The 21,062-nt window shown below is 42.3% G+C and overlaps 1 protein-coding gene and 1 pseudogene across 7 annotated transcripts in view; both read right to left on the reverse strand.

Moving 5' to 3' along the window:
- Positions 1–119: 119 nt before the first annotated feature.
- LOC118964648 lies at positions 120–1,308 on the reverse strand (annotated as a pseudogene).
- Positions 120–21,062, reverse strand: part of LOC110523834 (liprin-beta-2) — a 110,429-nt gene continuing 89,486 nt past the window's right edge. For 3 of the 7 annotated variants that reach the window (XR_005051868.1, XR_005051865.1, XR_005051867.1), the window contains 23 exons: positions 20,227–20,338; positions 19,881–19,916; positions 18,639–18,700; positions 18,481–18,556; positions 18,178–18,284; positions 17,945–18,012; positions 17,597–17,680; positions 17,195–17,255; positions 14,349–14,387; positions 13,826–13,964; positions 12,592–12,727; positions 12,289–12,417; positions 11,972–12,122; positions 11,284–11,395; positions 11,077–11,165; positions 10,570–10,692; positions 10,354–10,479; positions 7,711–7,899; positions 6,987–7,184; positions 4,753–4,870; positions 3,979–4,044; positions 1,684–3,496; positions 120–1,506 (listed from right to left, as the gene is read on the reverse strand). Coding sequence is in view for 1 of the 7 variants with exons in the window: in XM_036978445.1 (XP_036834340.1) it covers positions 1,483–1,506; positions 1,684–1,743; positions 3,979–4,044; positions 6,987–7,184; positions 7,711–7,899; positions 10,354–10,479; positions 10,570–10,692; positions 11,077–11,165; positions 11,284–11,395; positions 11,972–12,122; positions 12,289–12,417; positions 12,592–12,727; positions 13,826–13,964; positions 14,349–14,387; positions 17,195–17,255; positions 17,597–17,680; positions 17,945–18,012; positions 18,178–18,284; positions 18,481–18,556; positions 18,639–18,700; positions 19,881–19,916; positions 20,227–20,338 (2,187 nt within the window). In the remaining 6 variants the exon portion in view is untranslated. The remainder of the gene's footprint in view (positions 1,507–1,683; positions 3,497–3,978; positions 4,045–4,752; positions 4,871–6,986; positions 7,185–7,710; positions 7,900–10,353; positions 10,480–10,569; positions 10,693–11,076; positions 11,166–11,283; positions 11,396–11,971; positions 12,123–12,288; positions 12,418–12,591; positions 12,728–13,825; positions 13,965–14,348; positions 14,388–17,194; positions 17,256–17,596; positions 17,681–17,944; positions 18,013–18,177; positions 18,285–18,480; positions 18,557–18,638; positions 18,701–19,880; positions 19,917–20,226; positions 20,339–21,062) is intronic. The other 4 variants (XR_002473493.2, XR_005051864.1, XR_005051866.1 and 1 more) reach the window with 2 other exon arrangements.

Raw genomic sequence — 21,062 nt, forward strand, 5'->3', positions numbered from 1 at the left:
CGGCCGATTAATCGGCATCAGTTTTTTTTGGTCATTTAATAATCGGCATTGAAAAATCATAATCGGTCGACCTCTACTCAACATACATATTCCTTTTCTAGACAAGATAACTCAAGACATCCAGAAATACACATTTTATTTCCAACTCCATCCTCTTTTTTTTTTCTCCTCCATTTTTGTTTCACTAGTTTTAACAAAAAATAATCCACCTTAATCAAATGAACAGTCATTGACTTAGAATCATGTTATGGGCGAAGATACCGCAATGTGATCAGTCATTAAATCCATCATAGAAAATACAAAAATATTTTATGGCCAATCATATTTTCTGTATTGTATGCTGTAGAAAGGTTTTAATGTCATTTGGTAGTGATAAGCGAATTTCCACACTGGTGCGATGCCAGTGAAGTGTTAAGCCCATTAAAATAAATACTATACACAAGGGTGTGAGCAGCTGTCAGCAGTCATGGGTCAGTAGTTTACACGAGACATGGACACAGGCCAATTTCAGCACACTGGGTCCCCGAGTCCCAGGCAAGCATAAACCCACCAAGCACAACAGTCCTTCCCCCCCATTTGAAACACTACAATAGACACAAAGAAATGTAACAAATGGTTGCACGGTTATCGATCATACTGGTCAGGTAAACTTGATGAGCAGAGTTAAAGGGTCACCGTCTCTCTTGGTGACGAAAGCCTGTAAGCGTTCCTGTGGGCGTAAGAACCTGGACCCTTTTAAAGAAATTCTCAATGAGTGCCCGGTTGTTCTTATTCTTCCTATAGCATTGTGACATTTGTTGCTCAGCACCCCATAGATGTTGCCAGAGTCGCCCTTGCGGCCAAATAGGAGAAAGAGGGAGTAGCAGTCATTACCGATGGAGGTGCAAAAATACACCATCCTCTCTGCCTTGTTCCTATTAGCAGACTCCGTCTTGGCCATCTTGCATGTATTCAGTATATACCTCCGGGGGGGAAGTCCTCTGCCGTCCCTCCCCCCTCTGTCAGGTGCAGGATCTGCACGGCAATCTAGATGCAGGGGTTCTTGGGGGGCCTCTCCAGCACAGCCCACGCCCAGTCAGCACCCAGAAAAATGCGCTGCTGCTTTGTCATTGTGGTGCAGTTGGAGGAGTCGGTCATGTGGAGGTGGCTGCTCTGGGTAATATATGTTATTAGGAAGATCTCGTTGAGGGCTGTGGGGCTGGAACATGTCCTCTGGGTCGAGGGAAACAGGAGGTACTCCTGGGTCCTGGCGGCAGCTATCCCCACACAGTATTTGGATAGAGGGACAAAATCGTTGGGCTTGTTAAGGATTCACTGGGTATGTCTGGGGCTAGTGGCTTGCTCTCTCTCCTCCCCCACAGGGTTGAGAAATTGAAGTGTTGGGAATTGGTCATGGTCGAGGCTGGTGGTTTCTCCCACCAGGTTGAGATTACCTTGGGCTGGTTGTTTGCTCTCTATCTTCCCCATGTCTACAGGATTAGGTCAGAGGGTGGTTTCCCTTATGACCTGAACATATGATAACAACAGTATAGTTTATTGTTGTAGAAATTATAACTTAGATGAAAAAAAGTGACATAGGTTATACTTCTGTAATAACTTGGATTGAAGGAAAAATACTTTAGTTATACTATGTTTGCTCTAGAATGGTGAAAAAAAATGATAAAAATAAGTCAATTAACTCACCAGTATGGGTCTGCCTTTGATGTTTGGAACAGCTCCAGCCCCCCTCTCCTCTCTGAAACCCTAGTGAGATATTGTGATGTGCTGGGTTGATGCAGATTAACCTGCAATAGGATCCTCACACTGTACAGGTTATACCTGGGCATGGACACTTCACTGGGCTACCTAACTCCCAGGGAGCAGGCTTCCCTTAGTATTTATTCTGTTACAGAAGCGATCCTCCATTCTGGTGACTGTTAAAGGGACTTACTTAAAGGACTACATCTGCCTATTCAATTATATGCAAATTATGTGTTGAAACATAGAAAAAACTGTTTCTTATTGGTCATATACAAATTAGCTGTATTAAGTGTTGGTGTGTTTTGTTTGCAGTATGTCTTAGTGCCTTGTTTGCATCATGGATGTGTCCAGGTAATGGGTTGTTCCACGAAATGAGTCCCCTTTGCATCCTTTTGATATTTGAAGAAGAAATTGTGCATAAATATGGAATTTTAAAAGACTCTTAAATTAAATGATATAGACCACATTGATAATTCAATGCATCTGGTTTTAAATATGCCTAAAGACTTGCTAAAGTGCCAAAATTCTGTATTTTGACATGTACCTCCTGTGATTTTAACCCACTTAACCCCAACATTTATCCAAGTTTTCACCTTCATTGAAAGCCCTAGTTATTTTGTTGCTTTGTCAAAGTCATTTCTGAATATTATTATTGAAATTCATGAGATTTGTGATTTATTTTAAGGTAAAAAAAATAAAATAAAAAATGTCCCTCATTTTAAGGTCAACCCTGTTACATGAACTGAACTCTCGTTGTAATATGGTGAAACTATTCCTTTTGGAACATAAAAAGGAGAAACATTGAACATCTTATAGTCAAATCATAGTGTAAAAGCAGGAGAGCTGATTCTACTCTTGTAGGTTGAGCATGACACGTCAACCCTGTCACCCACTGATAGACAGGCTAGAATTTTTTTTAACAATTTCCTTTTTTTTAAGCTTGCATTCATTTGACCCTCCCTGTTGCACAAAACAAGCCTCCATTCACCCTCTCACAAGAGGATTCATGGCTGACTTAAGATGAAATCGTCAACCCTGTTACAATAAACCTGGTTACTTTACTTGCCACTCAATAGGCACTTGCTATTATCTTTTGTTTTTCATTTAACCTCTTGAGATGGGGAAACATGTTTTTTTATTAAGTTGAACATGTGCTCTTCATGACAGAAAGTTAAAATTAGGTTAAATATATATATATATATATATATATATTTTATGTATATTTTTTAAACCAAATTAAACTACCCAAAAGGGACTAATTTAGTGGAACGACCCTAATCTAAAAAAAAAACATACAAAAAAGTTGTCAAATAGTACAAAATAATACAGTGTGTGCAATCTTACAGGCTAATTTGCATAGGGGAAAAAGCATGTCCTAAAAGCTCAAGTGGCATGTTGTAGGCCTATACCTTTCACCAAAAATACAAAACACATGCTATTTACTCTAGTTTGGGGAAGCGCTACACACCAATGACACATGTAAAACAGAATTCCTTCACCGGTCATTGTGTTCGTGTCACTAATACAGAAGTAGTATACATTATAGTCCTGTATTATGATGAGGTAAGGGGTATAGCCAGTTGAGATTGCTGGTAAAGCCTCCTGCATTGAGGTTAGGTTGAGGTATGAGGCAGATAGAGGTTTCCCTTGGTTGATTGGCTGCGTTAATTAGTGTGGCCAGCGTAGCGTCCTCTCAGACTAGTGCTGTTTGAGCCCGTCTCATCTCCTTCAGAACTTCGTCTCGGCTTAGCAAATACTGAAAGCAAGAAGGGCCAGGGGCTGGGGTTAGCAGGAAGCATTATTCTGCAATGTTTGTCAGTTAAAGGCTTTAGAGTAATGTCCCTAACTTTAAAATCTACTTGTCGAAACCGGTTTATTCAGTTGAAACCTCCACTGTCAGGAAATACAAGAACAACATAGCACTGTAGCATTGAGGAGAAATACAAAACATAACAGCCAGTGGCGTAGCGCAGTTTTGCGAGGCCCCACCTGCAAAGTCTGAGCAAGGCACCCCTTGGGGGGGAGGGGCAGCTAACTTCCTGAAATTCTACCACGGGGCAGGGAGAAGTATTTGCAATACCTCCAGGAGGATCCCAGAGCTTGTGGGCGCTGCGGGGGTGCATCCTACACCAGTGTTAACAGCGTAACAGAAAATACTTTGTTAACTGGTTAGTTTATTAATTATTTACAGTACTGTCAAAAAGCTTGTTGAATGAGACGGATTCAGGAAATACTTACTGTGAGTTGGTTTATTCCCTCAGAAAGAGCTTCTATCTGCAGTACGGTCCCCTCTGTCACCGCCATCTGCAAAGTCAAACACAACACCTAGTTCTGGGGCTACTGTACTACTGACAGGCTAGGACATCAATGACATACAGGTAACTGCCAAAATAATGGATACAAAGTATATTGAAAGCAGGTGCTTCCACACAGCTGTGGTTCCTGAGTTTATTAAGCAATTAACAATCCATCATGCTTAGGATAATGTATTAAAAGTATTGTCTACTATAGCTATGCCCCCATAGGATGACAATGCCCCAATCCATAGGGCACGAGTGGTCACTAAATGGTTTGATGAGCATGAAAACAATGTGAGCCATATGCCATGGCCGTCTCAGTCAACCCAATTGAACACTTATGGGAGATTCTGGTGCGGCGCCTGAGACACCATTTTCCACCACCATCAACAAAACACCAAATTATGGAATTTCTCATGGAAGAAGGTGACAAGGTGCTGTTCTGGCTCGTGGTGGTCCGATGCCATATTAAGACACTTTATGTTGGTGTTTCCTTTATTTTGGCAGTTACACTGTTACTTCCATGCATGATGGGATGGGAGGGTAGAAGGATCTACTGTAAGTGCTGAGCAAGCACCACTGTTCAAGTCATAGGTTACGTTCCAGGCCGACTACATTGCAGTCGTTGCATTGCATAAACCAATGATTTATGGCAGGTGTCTGCAGTGAAGTCAGCCTGGAACATGGTCATTATGGATTTATGATAAAGATGTACCTGCGGATGGTTGAGCCCCTCCCCCCAAGGTGCATGATGGGATAGTCCTGTTCCAACATGCACTCCTCCATCTTGCATACAATGGGCCAATCATGATGATCAGAAGCATTGATGAGGGCTAGTTAGTGAACGATACTGGTTAATTACTGATGCATTCTGATGTCCCTGTACCGTGCAACGCAATTCCTTACAGTGTATCTTTGATTCAAGTTCTTAAAACTGTAAATATTGTTAATGGGCAGAGATGATTTCAACATAAAACCGAGACAAGACAACTTTCTCCTCTAATACGAGAAGCACGCTTTGTACAAAGATTGCATGTATTAAATAGGTTATCAGGAAGAATTCCACTCCTTTATCACACTTATGATTTTTATTGACGGATTTGGATAGTACTATTTACAATTAATGACAACAAGAGGGCTTCCTTGATTGAAGCGTAATCTTTAACTATAAAAATATTATAACAGTCACATTTGTAAAGAACAGTGCATGATACTCACAATCTAGATTCCGTCAAAATGTACACAGCTACACAATCTCATTGTACTTTCCATTGTACTTCTTTCAATTTACCAACATAAATATATACCTCCATATGCAAATATTGCACAAGTTCATTCCACAACTGTCTGACAAACAAGCAACATTGCTTTCTACTGGTTAGAAAAACATTTTTTAAACAATGGATCAATACCATTAGGTGAATCTCAAATATGTGTGTTAAAAGGATCAATAAAATGATGCACAATGTTGTTTACGTCAGTGGTATAATCTTAGTGCATTAAAGGGCTGATGTGATAATATCAGAAGCGTCATGCTCATATGGGGCACAAGGGCACATGTAAAATGATTTACTAAACTTCAATTTTAAGCACACATTTTATCGTAATTATTTATAAAAATATCTCTAAGCAGTATTTTGCAGAGGGGGCACACTGACTGGTCCAGGCAAAGAGTACCCCCCCCCCCCCCCCAAGTAAGTGGTTACTTCCAAGGTGCACCCTGGAGAGCAAAGATATGCTAGGACACACACAGCGTTTGATTTTGATTTTAGATGTTGGTGATGGACTGGCAGGAAGTAGGTTTGTAAATGAATTTAATCAAGCTATGTAGCCAGTTGATTCCTTCTTAATAATGAATAAATAAAACTAAAATGTTTTGTTTCCCTGTATTACTAGCCAACTTACAATTTTATGAAGTTGGTTCCCGGTCTCCCAACCTCATAACAAGCAATCAAGCCATTTCGGGCTGTCAATCAAGTTAGAGTAGCTTGTCCAACTATCTTAGATGCCATGCCTGCTGGCAATTACTAAATGTACTGAATAAGACTCAAATGTCTTCAGTCTTTTACCCAGATTTATGCACAGAAGCACATTTCATTTTTTTTACAAAAAAGAAGTGCCAGTCAGGAGGATACTGACAGCTCATGAGGTATGCTTAGATATGCAGAAAAAGACTTGGTTTAAATGTAATCTGGCACCTTATGATAATATCATGATATTTGTGTTGTAATTAGGATGCCATGATATGTTCCTGTATTGATGATGTGTGTTATGATCCCACGTGCTGTATATTGAGATGTGGGATTTACAACAGTCAGAATGACACCCTCATTCAAATTACAATTGAACAGGTAAAGAGGTATGTTTAGATAACCGATTCAGAAAAACTGTTTTTTTCTTTTAACATTGAATTAGGCATAATGATTATGGCTCTAGATGCCAGGAAAAAGCTGTTTCAGGTGTTTGAAAATTGCAAAATTCTTCAACTACCAGGGGGACACCACCCGTACATCTTTACATACTTCGTGCCACCTCTAAAATAATGGTACATGACACCTCTGGCTGATATATCACAGCTGAACACTAGGCTTGTAGATCCACAGAGAACATAGGAGGGCTTTTCACTAATAGGTATTTTGACCAATAAACCCAGCTCTGAAAAATATCTGTTGTGATTGGTCAAAAGACCGATTAGTGGAAGAAAGATCAGAATTGGGCTTCCTGTGTAAAAACAGCCTAAGTATCCTGAAGCAGCTCATGCCCCAGGCTAGGTTTGGTTGTTGGGTGTTAGATGATGGCACGTAAGGGGTGTGGAGGTGGGTGTGCTGGAGTGGGTTTTGGGTAGCGTTGGATGGGCATGGCAGGAAGAGTTGGGGTTATTGGCTGCAAGCTGAGTAGTGATGGGTAGGTAGATACAGTAGTGTGACATCATCAGCTGTATAGCCCCACCTGCTCTCGTCTGTCTGGGTCTCTGTCCAGGATTGGGCTGAGGCCCCTAAAGCCGGAGTAGGGCCGGTGGGCCCCGTTCACCACCGCCTGGAGCTGAGCCTGGGCCTGGGCCGCCTCCAGGGGGCAGATGTAGTCAGTCGAGTCGTCACATCTCTTCTTCCTCAGGTGGCCGAAGTTTGAGAAGCCCAACTTCTTTGGCTGAATGGGAGGACATGCTTTATGAACAGACTGAGAGAAAGCTGTGTATAATTTCTATTCTGTCCCTTTAACCATAATCAGTGAAAATATTTCTAAACAGCGTACAAATGGACAGTGCTGTTTAAAAATGGTTCCTATAAGGCTAATTGTGCTGACTAAGTACATTATGCTATCGCTACATTTTGCCTCCGCACATTTTCTACTAGCCTTAACAAAATGGTGGGTGTTAGAGATACGTGGCGCTACAAAAGCTTGCTGCCCGAAAAGCTGCTTGGAGCAGCCCTGGTCTTAGAGCTTAGCCAGGTCTGAGGGGTCACACTAAGGATTAAGGTGCCTGTCTCTTGAAAGAGATGGGGGAAAGGGAGGGGGATAGGGAGAGGAAGATAGAAAGAGGAGACAGTGAGAGAGGAGGATGAGAGAGTAAGAAAAGGAGATGGAGGGAGGGAGAGAGAAACAACAAAAACGAGGGCTCCTAACAGGGTGGTGGTTCAGCCCTTGGCGTTACTACAGTACTGTCATCTCTTACCCTGACTTTGGCTGTGGTGCTGAGGGGAGTGTAGCCAGACGACTCCATGAACTCCCTCTTCTCCTGCTGAGCCTGGGAGCCCACCAGCATGTTGAAGTTGGTGGCCAGGTGGCGTCGCAGCAGGGTCTTCTGAGGGGGGATGTTCAGCAGCATGGCCAGGGTGTCTGAGTTAAAACGAGGCTCCAGAATCTGGGGGGTCATTAGAGAAGATTCAGAGGAAGATACAGGGTGGTTGACATTTATTGTCATGAATCATGCCCTGGAAGCAGAACTGAGCGATGTTAATAGTTTGCCTAATGTCAGTTTATGTGACAAAACAAGCAAGTACAGAGCCTTCGGAAAGTTTTCAGACACCTTGACTTTTTCCGCATTTTGTTAGGTTACAGCCTTATTCTAAAATTGATTAAATCGTTTTTTTTCTCCTTATCAATATACACACAATACCCCATAATGACAAAGACCTATTTTTACACAAGTATTCAGACCCTTTACTCAGTACTTTTTTGAAGCACCTTTGGCAGCGATTACAGCCTCGAGTATTCTTGGGGAGAAGGTCAAACTTGGCACACCTGTATTTGGAGAGTTTCTCCAATTCTTCTCTGCAGATCCTCTCAAGCTCTGTCAGATTGGATGCGGAGTGTTGCTGCACAGCTATTTTCAGGTCTCTCCAGAGATGTTTGATCAGATTCAAGTCTGGGCTCTGGCTGGGCCACTCAACGACATTCAGAGACTTGTCCCGAAGCCACTCCTGCATTGTCTTGGCTGTGTGCTCAGGGTCGTTGTCCTGTTGGAAAGTGAACCTTCGCCCCAGTCTGAGGTCCTGAGCGCTCTGGAACAGGTTTTCATCAAGGATCTCTCTGTACTTTGCTCCATTCATCTTTCCCTTGATCTTGACTAGTCTCCCAGTCCCTGCTGCTGAAAAACATCCCCACAGCATGATGCTGCCACCTCCATGCTTTACCGTAGGGATGGTGCCAGGTTTCCTCCAGATGTGACGCTTGGCATTCAGGCCAAAGAGTTCAATCTTGGTTTCCTCAGACCTGAGAATCTTGTTTCTCATGGTCTGTGAGTCTTTAGGTGCCTTTTTGGCAAACTTCAAGTGGGCTGTCCTGTGGCTTTTACTGATGAGAGGTTTCCGTCTGGCCACTCTACCATAAAGGCCCGATTGGTGGAATGCTGCAGAGATTGTTGTCCTTCTGGATGGTTCTCCCACCTCAACAGAGGAACTCCAGAGCTCTGTCAGAGTGACCATCGGGTTCTTGGTCACCTACCTGACCAAGGTCCTTCTCCCCCGATTGCTCAGTTTGGCCGGGCGGCCAGCTCTTGTAAGAGTCTTAGTTGTTCAAAAATTCTTCAATTTAAGAATGATAGAGGCCACTGTGTTCTTGGGGACCTTCAATGCTGTAGATTGCGCCTTGACACAATCCTGTCTCGGAGCTCTATGGACAATTCCTTCGACCTCACGGCTTGGTTTTTGCTCGGACATGCACTGTGGGACCTTATATAGACAGGTGTGTGCCTTTCCACATCATGTCCAATCATTTCAATTGACCACAGGTGGAATCCAATCAAGATGTAGAAACATCTCAAGGATGATCAATGGAAACAGGATGCACCTGAGCTCAATTTCGAGTCTCATAGCAAAGGGTCTGAATACTTATTTACTTAAGTTATTTCTGTTTTTTATTTTTCATACATTTGCAAATATTTCTAACAACTTTGTCATTATGGGGTATTGTGTGTTGATTGATGAGGTGTTTTATTTATTTAATCAATTTTAGAAGGATTAAAGGGGCCTGAATACTTTCCGAATGCACTGTATAGTGTAGAGCAGGGGTGTCATACTCATTCCACGGAGGGGCTAAGTTTTTCCTTTCAATTAAGTCAGAGACAACCAGGTGTGTGGAGTTCCTTACTAATTAGTGACCTTAATTCATCAATCAAGGACCAGGGAGGAGCGAAAACCCGCAGACACTCGGCCCTCAGTGGAATGAGTTTGACACCTGTATTATGGCTTAAGCACAGGAAGCATAGAAATAGAGGATATAGAATGGATCTACCGCTTCTTAGACTTGCTATCGATGAGAATGACAGTTCTATAACTCACATTTCTATCTGAATTTGGTCAGGTTGCCCAAAATGTTACATATTGCAGCCATAAGGTTAGGGTTAGGTATTAGGGTTAGCAGTGTGGTTAAGGTTAGGGTTATGGATATGTTTAGGTTTAAAATCAGATTTTATAACTTTATGGCTGTGCCAGGTAGTGACCACTGCAATGCTGCCTCCAGAACAAGATTTATGAGGAAAAATGCTAACCTGCCTACATACAGGTGATTACACAGAAAGTTGGGATGGAATTAATTGGAAAAATAGGCAGCGTCTACACAGGCAGACCCTGATTTTTATTTTCACTAATTGTTATTTTGAACAATCAGATCAGCTCTTAAAAAGATATCTGATGTGATTGGTCAAAAGACCAATTAGTGGAAATGATTGAAGTTTCTTTAGGGATAGTCTCTTAGGAATTGTATGTAACTATACATGTCCCATTATGGACATATTTGTCACTATAACGGCCTGAGCTGAAATGCAGTAGAAAGGTATAAGAAGGGGCTGATTCAATCATTGGGCCCTTGTACTTACGATAAGGCCCCCGTGCACCCCGCTGCCCCTCAGGTTGGGAGCGTACTCCGCCAAGTCCACCGAGCGAAGCCACTCCATCACCCTGTGGTTAGACCACTGAACCACCTCCGAGGGAGACGTCTTGTTCTAGTAGGTAATAACACGTCTTAGCAAACACAACTACATACGTGTGTAAATGGAAAAACTCCCACAAACGTGCACATGCACGTGTCTCACCTCATCTCCAGGCCTTCTCTTCAGGCAGTTGGGGTTGAACTTGTTGACGTGGAGGACGTGGATAGCACACTTCACACTGAGGTGATGGAGCTGACTGGTCACTTTCAGGAACAAGAGGTTGTTCTGAAGGAAGTGAATCAAATATGTTGTGCATGTTTTTTCTTTTTTTGTACTGGATTTAACTATACTCCTAGGAAAAAGGTGCTCCATAGGAGAACCTTTTGAAGAACCCTTTAAGGTTCCAGGTAGAACCCGATTGGGTTCCATGTTCAACATTTTCTCCAGAGGGTTCTACATGGAACCCAAAATTAGTTCTACCTGGAACCAAAAAGGGTTCTCTTATGGGGACAGCTGAAGATCCCTTTTGGAACCCTTTTTTCTGAGTGTAGGAAGTCCCTTGAGATCCCTCTTTTTCGAGGGAGATCTGAAAGCCTTATGAATTACATACAGTGGCTGAGACACAACAGTGAGGCAAAGACGACGATGAAAACCGATGGATGTACTTACCACTGTCAAGTACTGAAGCATTCTGCCGTCTACCCTTCCCTGGTGAAACTGATCCTTGTACTGAGGTAAACCAATGTCATCAAGCCAACCTTTGAGGATAAACCACATAACAACCACTTATACTGGATTGATTACACAGAATATATATCACCAAGTTTGCTGAATGTTGAGTGAATATGTTGATGGCCTCTACTGTGTCCTACATACGTGTGACCCAGATGTGGTCCAGTTCAGAGGATTTCTCTGTCAGTTTGGTGCTGAACGACTTCAGGGCCAACTGCAGCTTCTTTCTGTGCAGTGGATTCTTAATCCCCATCTCCTGATATCAAGATTCAAATGAATCCAGGTTATGAGCACACTATTTACTCCAAAGTGAGTGCTGCAAATCCCAGTTTAAGTAACTGGATTTGGAGTCACTTGGCATGCTATTTCACAATTGTGATCAAGATTCAAACAAATTAGTTTGCCCTGCTAGTTTGAGAACAGCCTACATATATATTGATATGACGTTTGGTACAGGAACCTGTCAAATGCAACAACAAAAAAACATAGCTGAAACATAGCTCCAAACTAGCTCAAAACAACAACAAAGGTTGAGCAACATGATGTGAAAGACGGAACGAAATGACGTCTTGAGAACTAGACAGGTAGAACTAAATGGTGATGAGAATGTTGCAATGACTAGACAGGTAGAATGATTGGAGGGGACGAGCTAAACATTGCTTTGACAGCCATACTGATGGAGATTATACAGTGTGTTGTTAGAGGAACACCCAGCTAACACAGAACGTTCCCGGAAGGATGTCCTTGCCTTATTTGACAAATAACTTTCCAACAGCGTTCTGGGAACCAAAATAAGTTAGCAGAGTAATTTGTGTGACTGTACAGTGTGTACCTTCTCTAAATCCTGTGGTGAGGCAGAGAGGAGAGTTTGCCCGCTGTCGGCCCAGTGTCGGGCCAGAATCACATACTGGCCCAGCCCATACTCTTCCAGCCAGCAACACACCTGCTCCGGAGTCCACTTGGAGAAGGGCGTCTTCAGATCCCTGCAGGAGAGGACAGACAATTGATTGGATCATCAAGACTGGAATATTTTGGGAATTCCTGCTCAACTAATTAATACATTGGCTTTTTTGGTATATTCTTGGTCACATGCACATTTACGATAATACACTATATTTAATGTATTTTATGATAGTGTCCATCCCATACCGCACAGAGGTCAATGTCTCTCCGGCCCGGGCCAGGCGAGGGCCGGCGGTGGCTCTCAGTCCCCCCCTCTTAAACTCTCCAGGCTCAAGGTCCTCTCCCTGCAGGCTGCCAGACTGTGTCTTCCTTATCCTAGGGTAGAGGAGATAGAACACATCAGTACCTTTGCTAGGCCACCACCTCTACCCAGGATGACAAATATCAGATCGTTTTGCATTTATACCAACAGTCTCTGAATAAATATCTCTAGAAAGATCTTCAGCAGTGTGCCCTTCGTGTGTGTGTGTCAGCTGTACAGGTACTCACTTTCCCCAGAGCTTCTTGATCCCCCGGTGGTTCTTCTTGTTCTCTGGAGAGACAGGGGACTGCTGTCCTGAGTCCACTCCAGACGACAGGGGAGACAAGTCTGACAGTGTGGACTCATCCAGTCTCTCCGACTTTCCTGTGAGAGCAGCATATGGCGTTTTAGTAAGTACTGGAATCTATTTAAAACTGTCTTCCTCATTTTAAGTCATTGTTCTATTAATTCAAGTAAGTCGTGCAACGCTTCAAGGACACTGTATTCCTTCAATTCTTTAGGGTCTAAAGTTGAGGTATTATCCATGCAGGACCCACCCTTATCAAACAGATCATGCTTTCCACAAGATCCTGCTGTGCCAAAGGTTAGCCAAGCGAAAGGTGAAACAGGAAAGCATTAACATTGTTAGTGCGCTCCAGCATTTTCAGCAAAATTACACACAAAATGTAAATGTTGTCTTAATGGATGCCAATTAAAATCTTTGAAGACAAATTCGTTTTTCGCTTATCTAATAAACATGTTTAATACACTGAAATGAAATGATGGTCTGAGCGCGAATGGGATGTCAAGTTGCATCTATATTTGTTTACAGTGTATGGTTAAGCCAGATCAACCGTGGTCTACCTCTGTTGCACACAACCCTCGCCTCACGTGACCACGCCGAAGGAGCCCTGCTTTTGAGGTCAATGGGCACTTTGTGCACTGCAACACCAGTCACACATGCGAGAAAAAAGAGCCAGGCATAATCGGAGATGCCTCTCTCTGACTCACTGTGGGTCTTACTCCTTCCAACACAGGCTAGAGTTATCAACTTTTAAGTCACAACTTTAATCCATAGTGAAAACAGGGGCCTGGTGCTTTGACACGGGGCTTCTGTCTGTGAGTAGTAGTACGGTACCTAATGCTGGAGCACTGGCACTCCTGCAGCGGTCTTCAGCCATGATACAAGCAGAAAGCCACGCAGAGCAAAAAAAAAAAAGAGAGAACAGCAGAAACGGTACAACAGCAAGTGGAAGATTAGTACAGAGTGAGTGAGAATTGAGGATAGCCACCCCATGCAAACCAACCACCCTGTGAGAGAAGAGTGGAACAGTGCAGTTTTTGAAACAAACTATAGAAGTGTATTTATTAAATGTATAATATACATCCACGGGAAGGCTTTGTTGTTATCTGTTGTTTGAAACATTCCAGAAGGCTGTTTGATAAAAAAGACAAGCAGCAGTGTTTTAAGATGTGACTTACTTAGGTGAAACTCACTGTCCTCGCTATCGTCAGGGGACAGCTGGTCTGGCGTAGAATGCTGGTCTCGATCCCCGTTCATGTCAGGTCGAGACAGCTTCCCTGGTAGGGTCTGATATTTGTTCATTTCGATGTGCGGATTCTGTGGGGAGAGGGGGCGGGGGGGGGGCATGGTTACAGGCAAGTCCCAAGTCTATCCAAATGGAATTAAATGGCATCTGTTGACATTCGATTTCAGTTGAAATGCTGCTAAATTACAGAACAGAATTTGAGAATCAGATTTATATTTTGTCCTTTCATGACCATATCATTATTAATTCGATAGGACTGCCACTGGAGTCACAAGTTTTCAGGAGACAACAGACAAAAGGCCAATTTTAAAAGCCTTAGGGGCACCTAGAGTATGATCGCTACTACATTTGACAGTTTCGGCTGAACCTTTGGCTCTGTTCCGGTCAGATAGGACAAAGTTAGCTTGTGAGAGATTAAGGGTTAGTGGTGGTGAGATCATGCAAGTAGAAAATACCTCTGAAACCGGTTCAACTGGTTGACCCACCACGACATGCTACAGGAGGGGGGAGCGTGCATGTAACGAAGAGAACACACACACACTGTTAGTATAGTAATGTATCGGCATCATCAACTCAACAACAACAGTCTTAGAATACAAGCACAGTACCGTTCAAAAGTTTGGAGTCACTTAGAAACGTCCTTGTTTTGGAAAGAAAAGCACATTTTTTTGCCCATTCAAATAACGTCAAATTGATCAGAAATACAGTGTGGACATTGTTAATGTTGTAAATGACAATTGTAGCGTGAAACGGTGGATTTTTTATGGAATATCTACATAGGCGTACATAGGCCCATTATCAGCAACCATCACTCCTGTGTTCCAATGAAACGTTGTGTTAGCTATTCCAAGTTTATCATTTTAAAAGGCTAATTGATCATTAGAAAACCTTTTTGCAATTATGTTAGCACAGCTGAAAACTGTTGTCCTGATTAAAGAAGCAATACAACTGGCCTTCTTTAGACTAGTTGAGTATTTGCAGCATCAGAATTTGTGGGTTCGATTACAGGCTCAAAATGGCCAGAAACAAAGTACTTTCTTCTGAAACTCGTCAGTTTATTCTTGTTCTGAGAAATTAAGGGTATTCCATGCGCGAAATTGCCAAGAAACTGAAGATCTCGTACAATGCTGTGTACTACTCCCTTCACAGAACAGAAGGCCTAGAAGGCCAGCATCCAGGAGTCGCCTCTTCACTGTTGATGTTGAGACTGGAGTTTTGCGGGTACTATTTAATGAAGCTCAAACTAGACACTCTAATGTACTTGTCCTCTTGCTCAGTTGTGCACCGAGGCCTCCCACTCCTCTTCCTATTCTGGTTAGGGCCAGTTTGCTTTTTTCTTTAAAAATTTTCTTTTTCTTTTTTCTTTAAAAATTGTTTTCTTTAAAAAACAATGACATTTCTAAGTGACCCCAAACTTTTGAACGGTAGTGTATGTGTTCAGCTGTTTTTGTTAGGATAACAGTCATCAGAAGCTAAATGGTTATGTATTTTTGTTAGAGCACCCATAACGTTTCTAATGTGTTGGGTTAATTACAAATGAAGCACATGCTGCATGTCTAAGATGGATATATTGTAATCGTAAAGTTAAATCAAAATACAGAAAAATCTACTTTTGGAAAGCTCATATTCCGAGCTAGCCATTTAAAAAGGATGGTCCCCTGATCTAATTGAATCTGAACAATCCTTTAACTGGAACAGCACAGGAAAAATCCTAGAGGACAACCTGGTTCATTCTGCTTTCCAACAGACAGCTGCAACATCGAGAGCATCAGGACTGGTTGCATCACTACCTGGTACGGCAATTGCTCGGCCTCTGACCGAAAGGCACTACAGAGGGTAGTGCGTACAGCCCAGAACATCCCTGGGGCTAAGGTGCCTGCCATCCAGGACCTCTACACTAAGCGGTGTCAGAGGAAGGCCCTAAAAATTGACAAAGACCCCAGTCACCCCAGTCATAGACTGTTCTCTCTACTACCGAATGGCAAGCGGTAACAGAGTGCCAAGTCTAGGACAAAAAAGGCTTCTCAACAGTTTTTACCCCCAAGCCATAAGACTCCTGAACAGGTAATCAAATGGCTACCTGGACTATTTGCATTGTGTGCCCCCCCCCAAATCCCTCTTTTTACACTGCTGCTACTGTTTATCATATATACATAGTCACTTTAACTATACATTCATGTACACATTACCTCAATTAGCCTGACTAACCGGTGTCTGTATGTAGCCTCGCTACTTTTATAGCCTCGCTACTGTATATAGCCTGTCTTTTTACTGTTGTTTTATTTCTGTATCTACCTATTGTTCACCTAATACCTTTTTTGCACTATTGGTTAGAGCCTGTAAGTACGCATTTCACTGTAAGGTCTACACCTGTTGTATTCGGCACAAATAAACTTTTGACACAGGGAGACAAATTCACCTTTCAGCAGGACAATAACCTAAAACAAATATACACTGGAGTTGCTTCCCAAGACGACATTGAATGTTCCTGAGAGGCCTAGTTGAAGAAATTAAAAAAGAAAGATGTGCAAATATTGTACAATCCAGGTGTATAAAGCTTTTAGAGACTTACCCAGAAAGACTCACAGCTGTAATCGCTGCCAAAGGTGATTCTAACATGTATTGACTCAGGGGTGTGAATTCTTATGTAAATTAGATATTTATGTATTTCATTTTCAATCCATTTGCCAAAACTTCTAAAAACATGTTAGAATTATGGGGTAACATTATGGGGTATTGTGTGTAGAGGGTTAACAAAATAAATCTATTTCATGCATTTTGAATTCAGGCTGGAACACAACAAAATGTGGAATACGTCAAGGGGTATTAATACTTTCTGACGGCAGTGTTCAAAGCTGTCATCAAGGCAAAGGGTGGCTACTTTGAAGAATCTAAAATATTACATCTATTTTGATTTGTTTAACACTTTTTTGGTTACTACATGATTCCATGTGTGTTATTTCATAGGTTTGATGTCTTCACTATTATTCTACAATCTAGAAAAAAATTAAAAACAAAAACAACCTTGAATGAGTAGGTGTGTGAAATTTTGACTGGTACTGTATATAAATAAGCATATACACGGGGGGATCCCACTTCTTTTCGTTTTTTTCTTCTCCTGTTTATATGTTTATACTGAATATATTATTACTTAAACTGTTATGCATTTCTTACTTTTGGTTTTCTTTTGAGTGGCAGCCTACGGGTTCATGTTTAATAAAGTAATACATTTAAATAATGTACCTGTCATTTAAATAATGAACAAAAAATGACAAAACAAGTCAAGTCAAAATCATGAAACCTTTGGTAACGATCCACTTTGTAACTCCTCCAGGCTACTTGAAAGCATCCGTGGTTGGGACCTATTGAGAAAAACAACATTGAAACCAAACTAGCAATACAACACTATAGTATTTCAAGTTGGGTTAAGGGCTGGCCTCTCCGCAGTAGATTTCTGAGTTGGCAGTGGTTGGCAGCGGCCTGTGGTCTTTGGGATGCCCTACCTCTCGGAGGGGATTGTAGGTAATGTGATGTGACAGGCTGGGCTCTACAGGAGAGGGGGGCTGTGGGGGCTGTTTGTGCCAGGCGGGGACATCACAGTGACAGGGTCACTCACAGCCACTTTAGTGGGCCCTTAATTAAAGACAACCAAAACAACGAGTGGGCCTGGCTGTCACACCCACACAGCCTCAGCTCTACTTGCCATTCTCCGCTGTAGAAGCAACCAGCATCACTCTGGGAGACCATCACCATCGACGTCTCCAGGGAGGTCTGGATACTGCGGCAGCTGGGACACAGGGACAGGTCCAATATAACACGGTAAACCTGAGGGAGCACGGCTGGGGCACAAGGGGTGTGTGTGTGTGTGTTTGTGAGAGCGAGTGTGCTTGCAAGTGTTTGGGTGTACAGGGGCACAAGTGCCTTTTATTCACGTTCGGTCAACCTCTCCCAAGGACATCTAATTTCAACAACAACAACAATACAAGCCCGTTGGGGACTTCTTCCTCCATGTGTGTGCAATCAGTGGTTGTCAGCTGGCTTGTTTATTTACCTGGAGTCCAGCTCTTTCTGGAAGGACGAGGGAGACACTAACAGGGGAGAGGAGCCTCTAGAAGACATCTGGGTAGGGCGATATGAGAGCAGAGGCACGGAGTGTATTACTAGTCAGAGTGTTAGTACTATTCAATGAAAATATGATGAGTGGGCGAGTACTTGAGAAATGCAAGGTTGTCATTGTACTGTGTTGTGTGGTCCACAGGGGAGGAGCAGACAGAGCTCTCTTACCGCTGACCGGATGATGTCTGAATGAGCTTTATGGGTGAGAGCCCTCATCTTCAGACTCCCACTCAGTTCCTCCTCACTGCTCCCAACCAGGAGCTTCTCACTGGACCCTAAATACACACACACACACATTCAGAATTTATTCAATGCCTCTTCAACATTCTTGTAATTATTTATTTGAAAAATGTCAAGCTCTCAGCTTGAGTATATGAAAGCAGCGTGCATCACCTTTGAGTAAGTGTGTATAAAAGCAGTGAATGTGTATAATCTCTGGGAGGGAGTGTTTCTAGGCAGTGAGTATATTACCTTGAGTGAGGGCCATCACCTCCTTCATCTTCCTGTACTGGCCCAGGAGAACAGTCAGCTCCTCTATGTGACGGTCCTGACACAAATAGAAAAGACTTTAATAACACACCTTCACTCTGTACAACATCAAGAAATTAGAATATGACACATTTACTTACTTTCTCATAATTAGTTGCTACCAAAGACTCCATCCCCATTTTCAACCTTTGCAATTCTTGGTCTGAACACAGAAAAGAAAATGTATTTTTGTGACTCATGAGAGTAATTATGTTTAAATATCAACTGTTCATAACTCCCTGGGATAAAGCAAAAACAAATCCCATGAGTGAAACTGAAGTTGATCTCAGATCGATTGTCTGCGGGGCCAAGTTAACCTTTTATGTAAAGCAGTAAAGACCATCATGCTTTTAGGGAAAGAGGATCATTTTGTACATGTATTAAACTGCGAGTTTGACCAGTCCCATTTGTTAGGGGGTCCGGGGTACTCCCCGGAAAAGGACATTCTACTCCAAAATACATTTTTAAAAAATGAGGATGCTGACACCATCTACAATATATTTTCCAACTCCAGAAATGAGCCCAATAACATATTGGTAAAAATGACGTTAAAATAATTTTTACATATTGGACCATGTATATATCATTTTTATTTATTTATGCCGCACACAATTTTAGGAGTAGAGAAATAAACGTGGTAGCAATGGAAAGCTGGTATCCCCCTCTTTTTTTTATAACAAAGGCCAATACTGCTTTCAAAAGTATTTTTTCCCACGATTGTATTAAGAATTGTTCTGAAATGACTGCTTGTCAGAGTACGTTTCTCTCCCTATGCTCTCGCAACTTGAATGTGCCTTCAGAGGAACATTTATCTTGCATAGAACACAGTACAACAAGCCGACTAGTTAAATAGGTCAACTATTCTACTATGGGGTGGTCTGATTTTGTTTTAATAATAACATTACACGGCAAAAATAGTGGCACTGGAAAGTTACATCCTGATTGATAAAGTATAGGCTTTGAATTACTTTGCCAGCAGCTACAGTAGGCTTTTTGAGTGTCAGCAACAATCATGTATGTTAGCTCAGTGCACACAGCGTAACAGAGAAAATAAAATATTGGGTAATATATTTCGTAGAACAGACATGCTTCTCTATTAGGCCATTTCATCTCCAATGTTCTCATGGGCGTGGGTGTGAGGATGTGTCAGAGCTTCCCCCCTCCCTGCCCCTTCTTCCCCCCTCACCCCTTCTCCCATCTGCAGCTGCCGGGGCTGATGGAATGGGTATGACAGACATGACAGCATGCCAGCGTGGGTTAGACAGCACAGTAGAGAGGCAGTGACGGCGGAGCAGCATTGTACCAGGGCCACAACTGCAGGAGCTTAGAGACTAGAGACTTACATTTGTCTGTCAGCTGTCTCCTATACACCTCCTCTACTGCAGGGGGCAGCATAGAGTAAAGAGACAACAGTGGAGGGGGCAGAGAGAGGGCATTTGATAGGTATTGTATTATCTGAATGAGGCACCACATGCAGACGACCAGCTGGTATAATTCAACCTCTAAATATGTATCATTAGTTCCTATTATCAAATGTCAATGTTCAAAGTCTCCCCCTGCCCTGACAGTAGAATAAACATTAGTGGATGGTATTAAGTTTGAGGTGGGACACCTGAATTAATGACAGTATGTGTTAAAATAGCCAGTCCCTGGTATTACTGATTATGTATGTTTGACAGGTAAAGTTACCTCTCTCTGGGTTCTCATTGGTCATTGGGCCTCTGGAGACCAGCTGGCTCTGTAGGCCCTCAATCGCAGAGTCTTTGGAAGCCAGCATCTGCTGTAGGTCTGCTATCTCCGCCTGAGAGGGTCACGGTCAATGGAGTGATACAAGTTAATACTGCATGTTGACAGCCACATTATGACATTAGATCTCATACAGATATAGGTACAAGGTGGCAAGACAATTATGTCTTCCTCAAGGAGGAAAAGCATGAGAGGGGTGTGGATAGGGCTGTGGCAGTCACAAAACTTTGTCAGCAGGTGAATGTCAAGAAAACAACTGTCAGTCTCATGGTAATTGACAGTTAATTAACATAAAGACACATAGCCTCTCCTGGCTTCCACACAAGCTACTGAAGCAGACCTTTGGAACATCTACATTTGAAAAAGTCTAATAAATCCATGTAATATAGCCTACACCTTCACAATAAATCCATTATTTATTTTAGACAGGTCTAAAGAAACATGATATGAAGAGAATGTAGTCTATTTCAGGAGAACAGAATAGCATCCTCTGAGTTGTCCTTATGTTAGGTCCTGATCTGGCTATGCCAATGACTGTGGGCTACACTAGTTCATTCAGCAGAAGATTTGCTTGGAATTCCGTGGCATTATTTTATATTATTTTATAGTAGGAAGAATGCAATTGAACACAGCTGAATAAAATACACTGGATATTTTCTCCAAATGATTTGTGGGAGTGCGATTTGTGGGAGTGCGATTTGTGGGAGTATTCTGTGTTGAGCGGTTAACAAAGAAATAGGTACTCCTATATGCTTCATTTAGAGTTATTAATGTAACTT

This window comes from Oncorhynchus mykiss, chromosome 1 (assembly GCF_013265735.2).
Source record: "Oncorhynchus mykiss isolate Arlee chromosome 1, USDA_OmykA_1.1, whole genome shotgun sequence".
Classification (NCBI taxonomy): domain Eukaryota; kingdom Metazoa; phylum Chordata; class Actinopteri; order Salmoniformes; family Salmonidae; genus Oncorhynchus; species Oncorhynchus mykiss.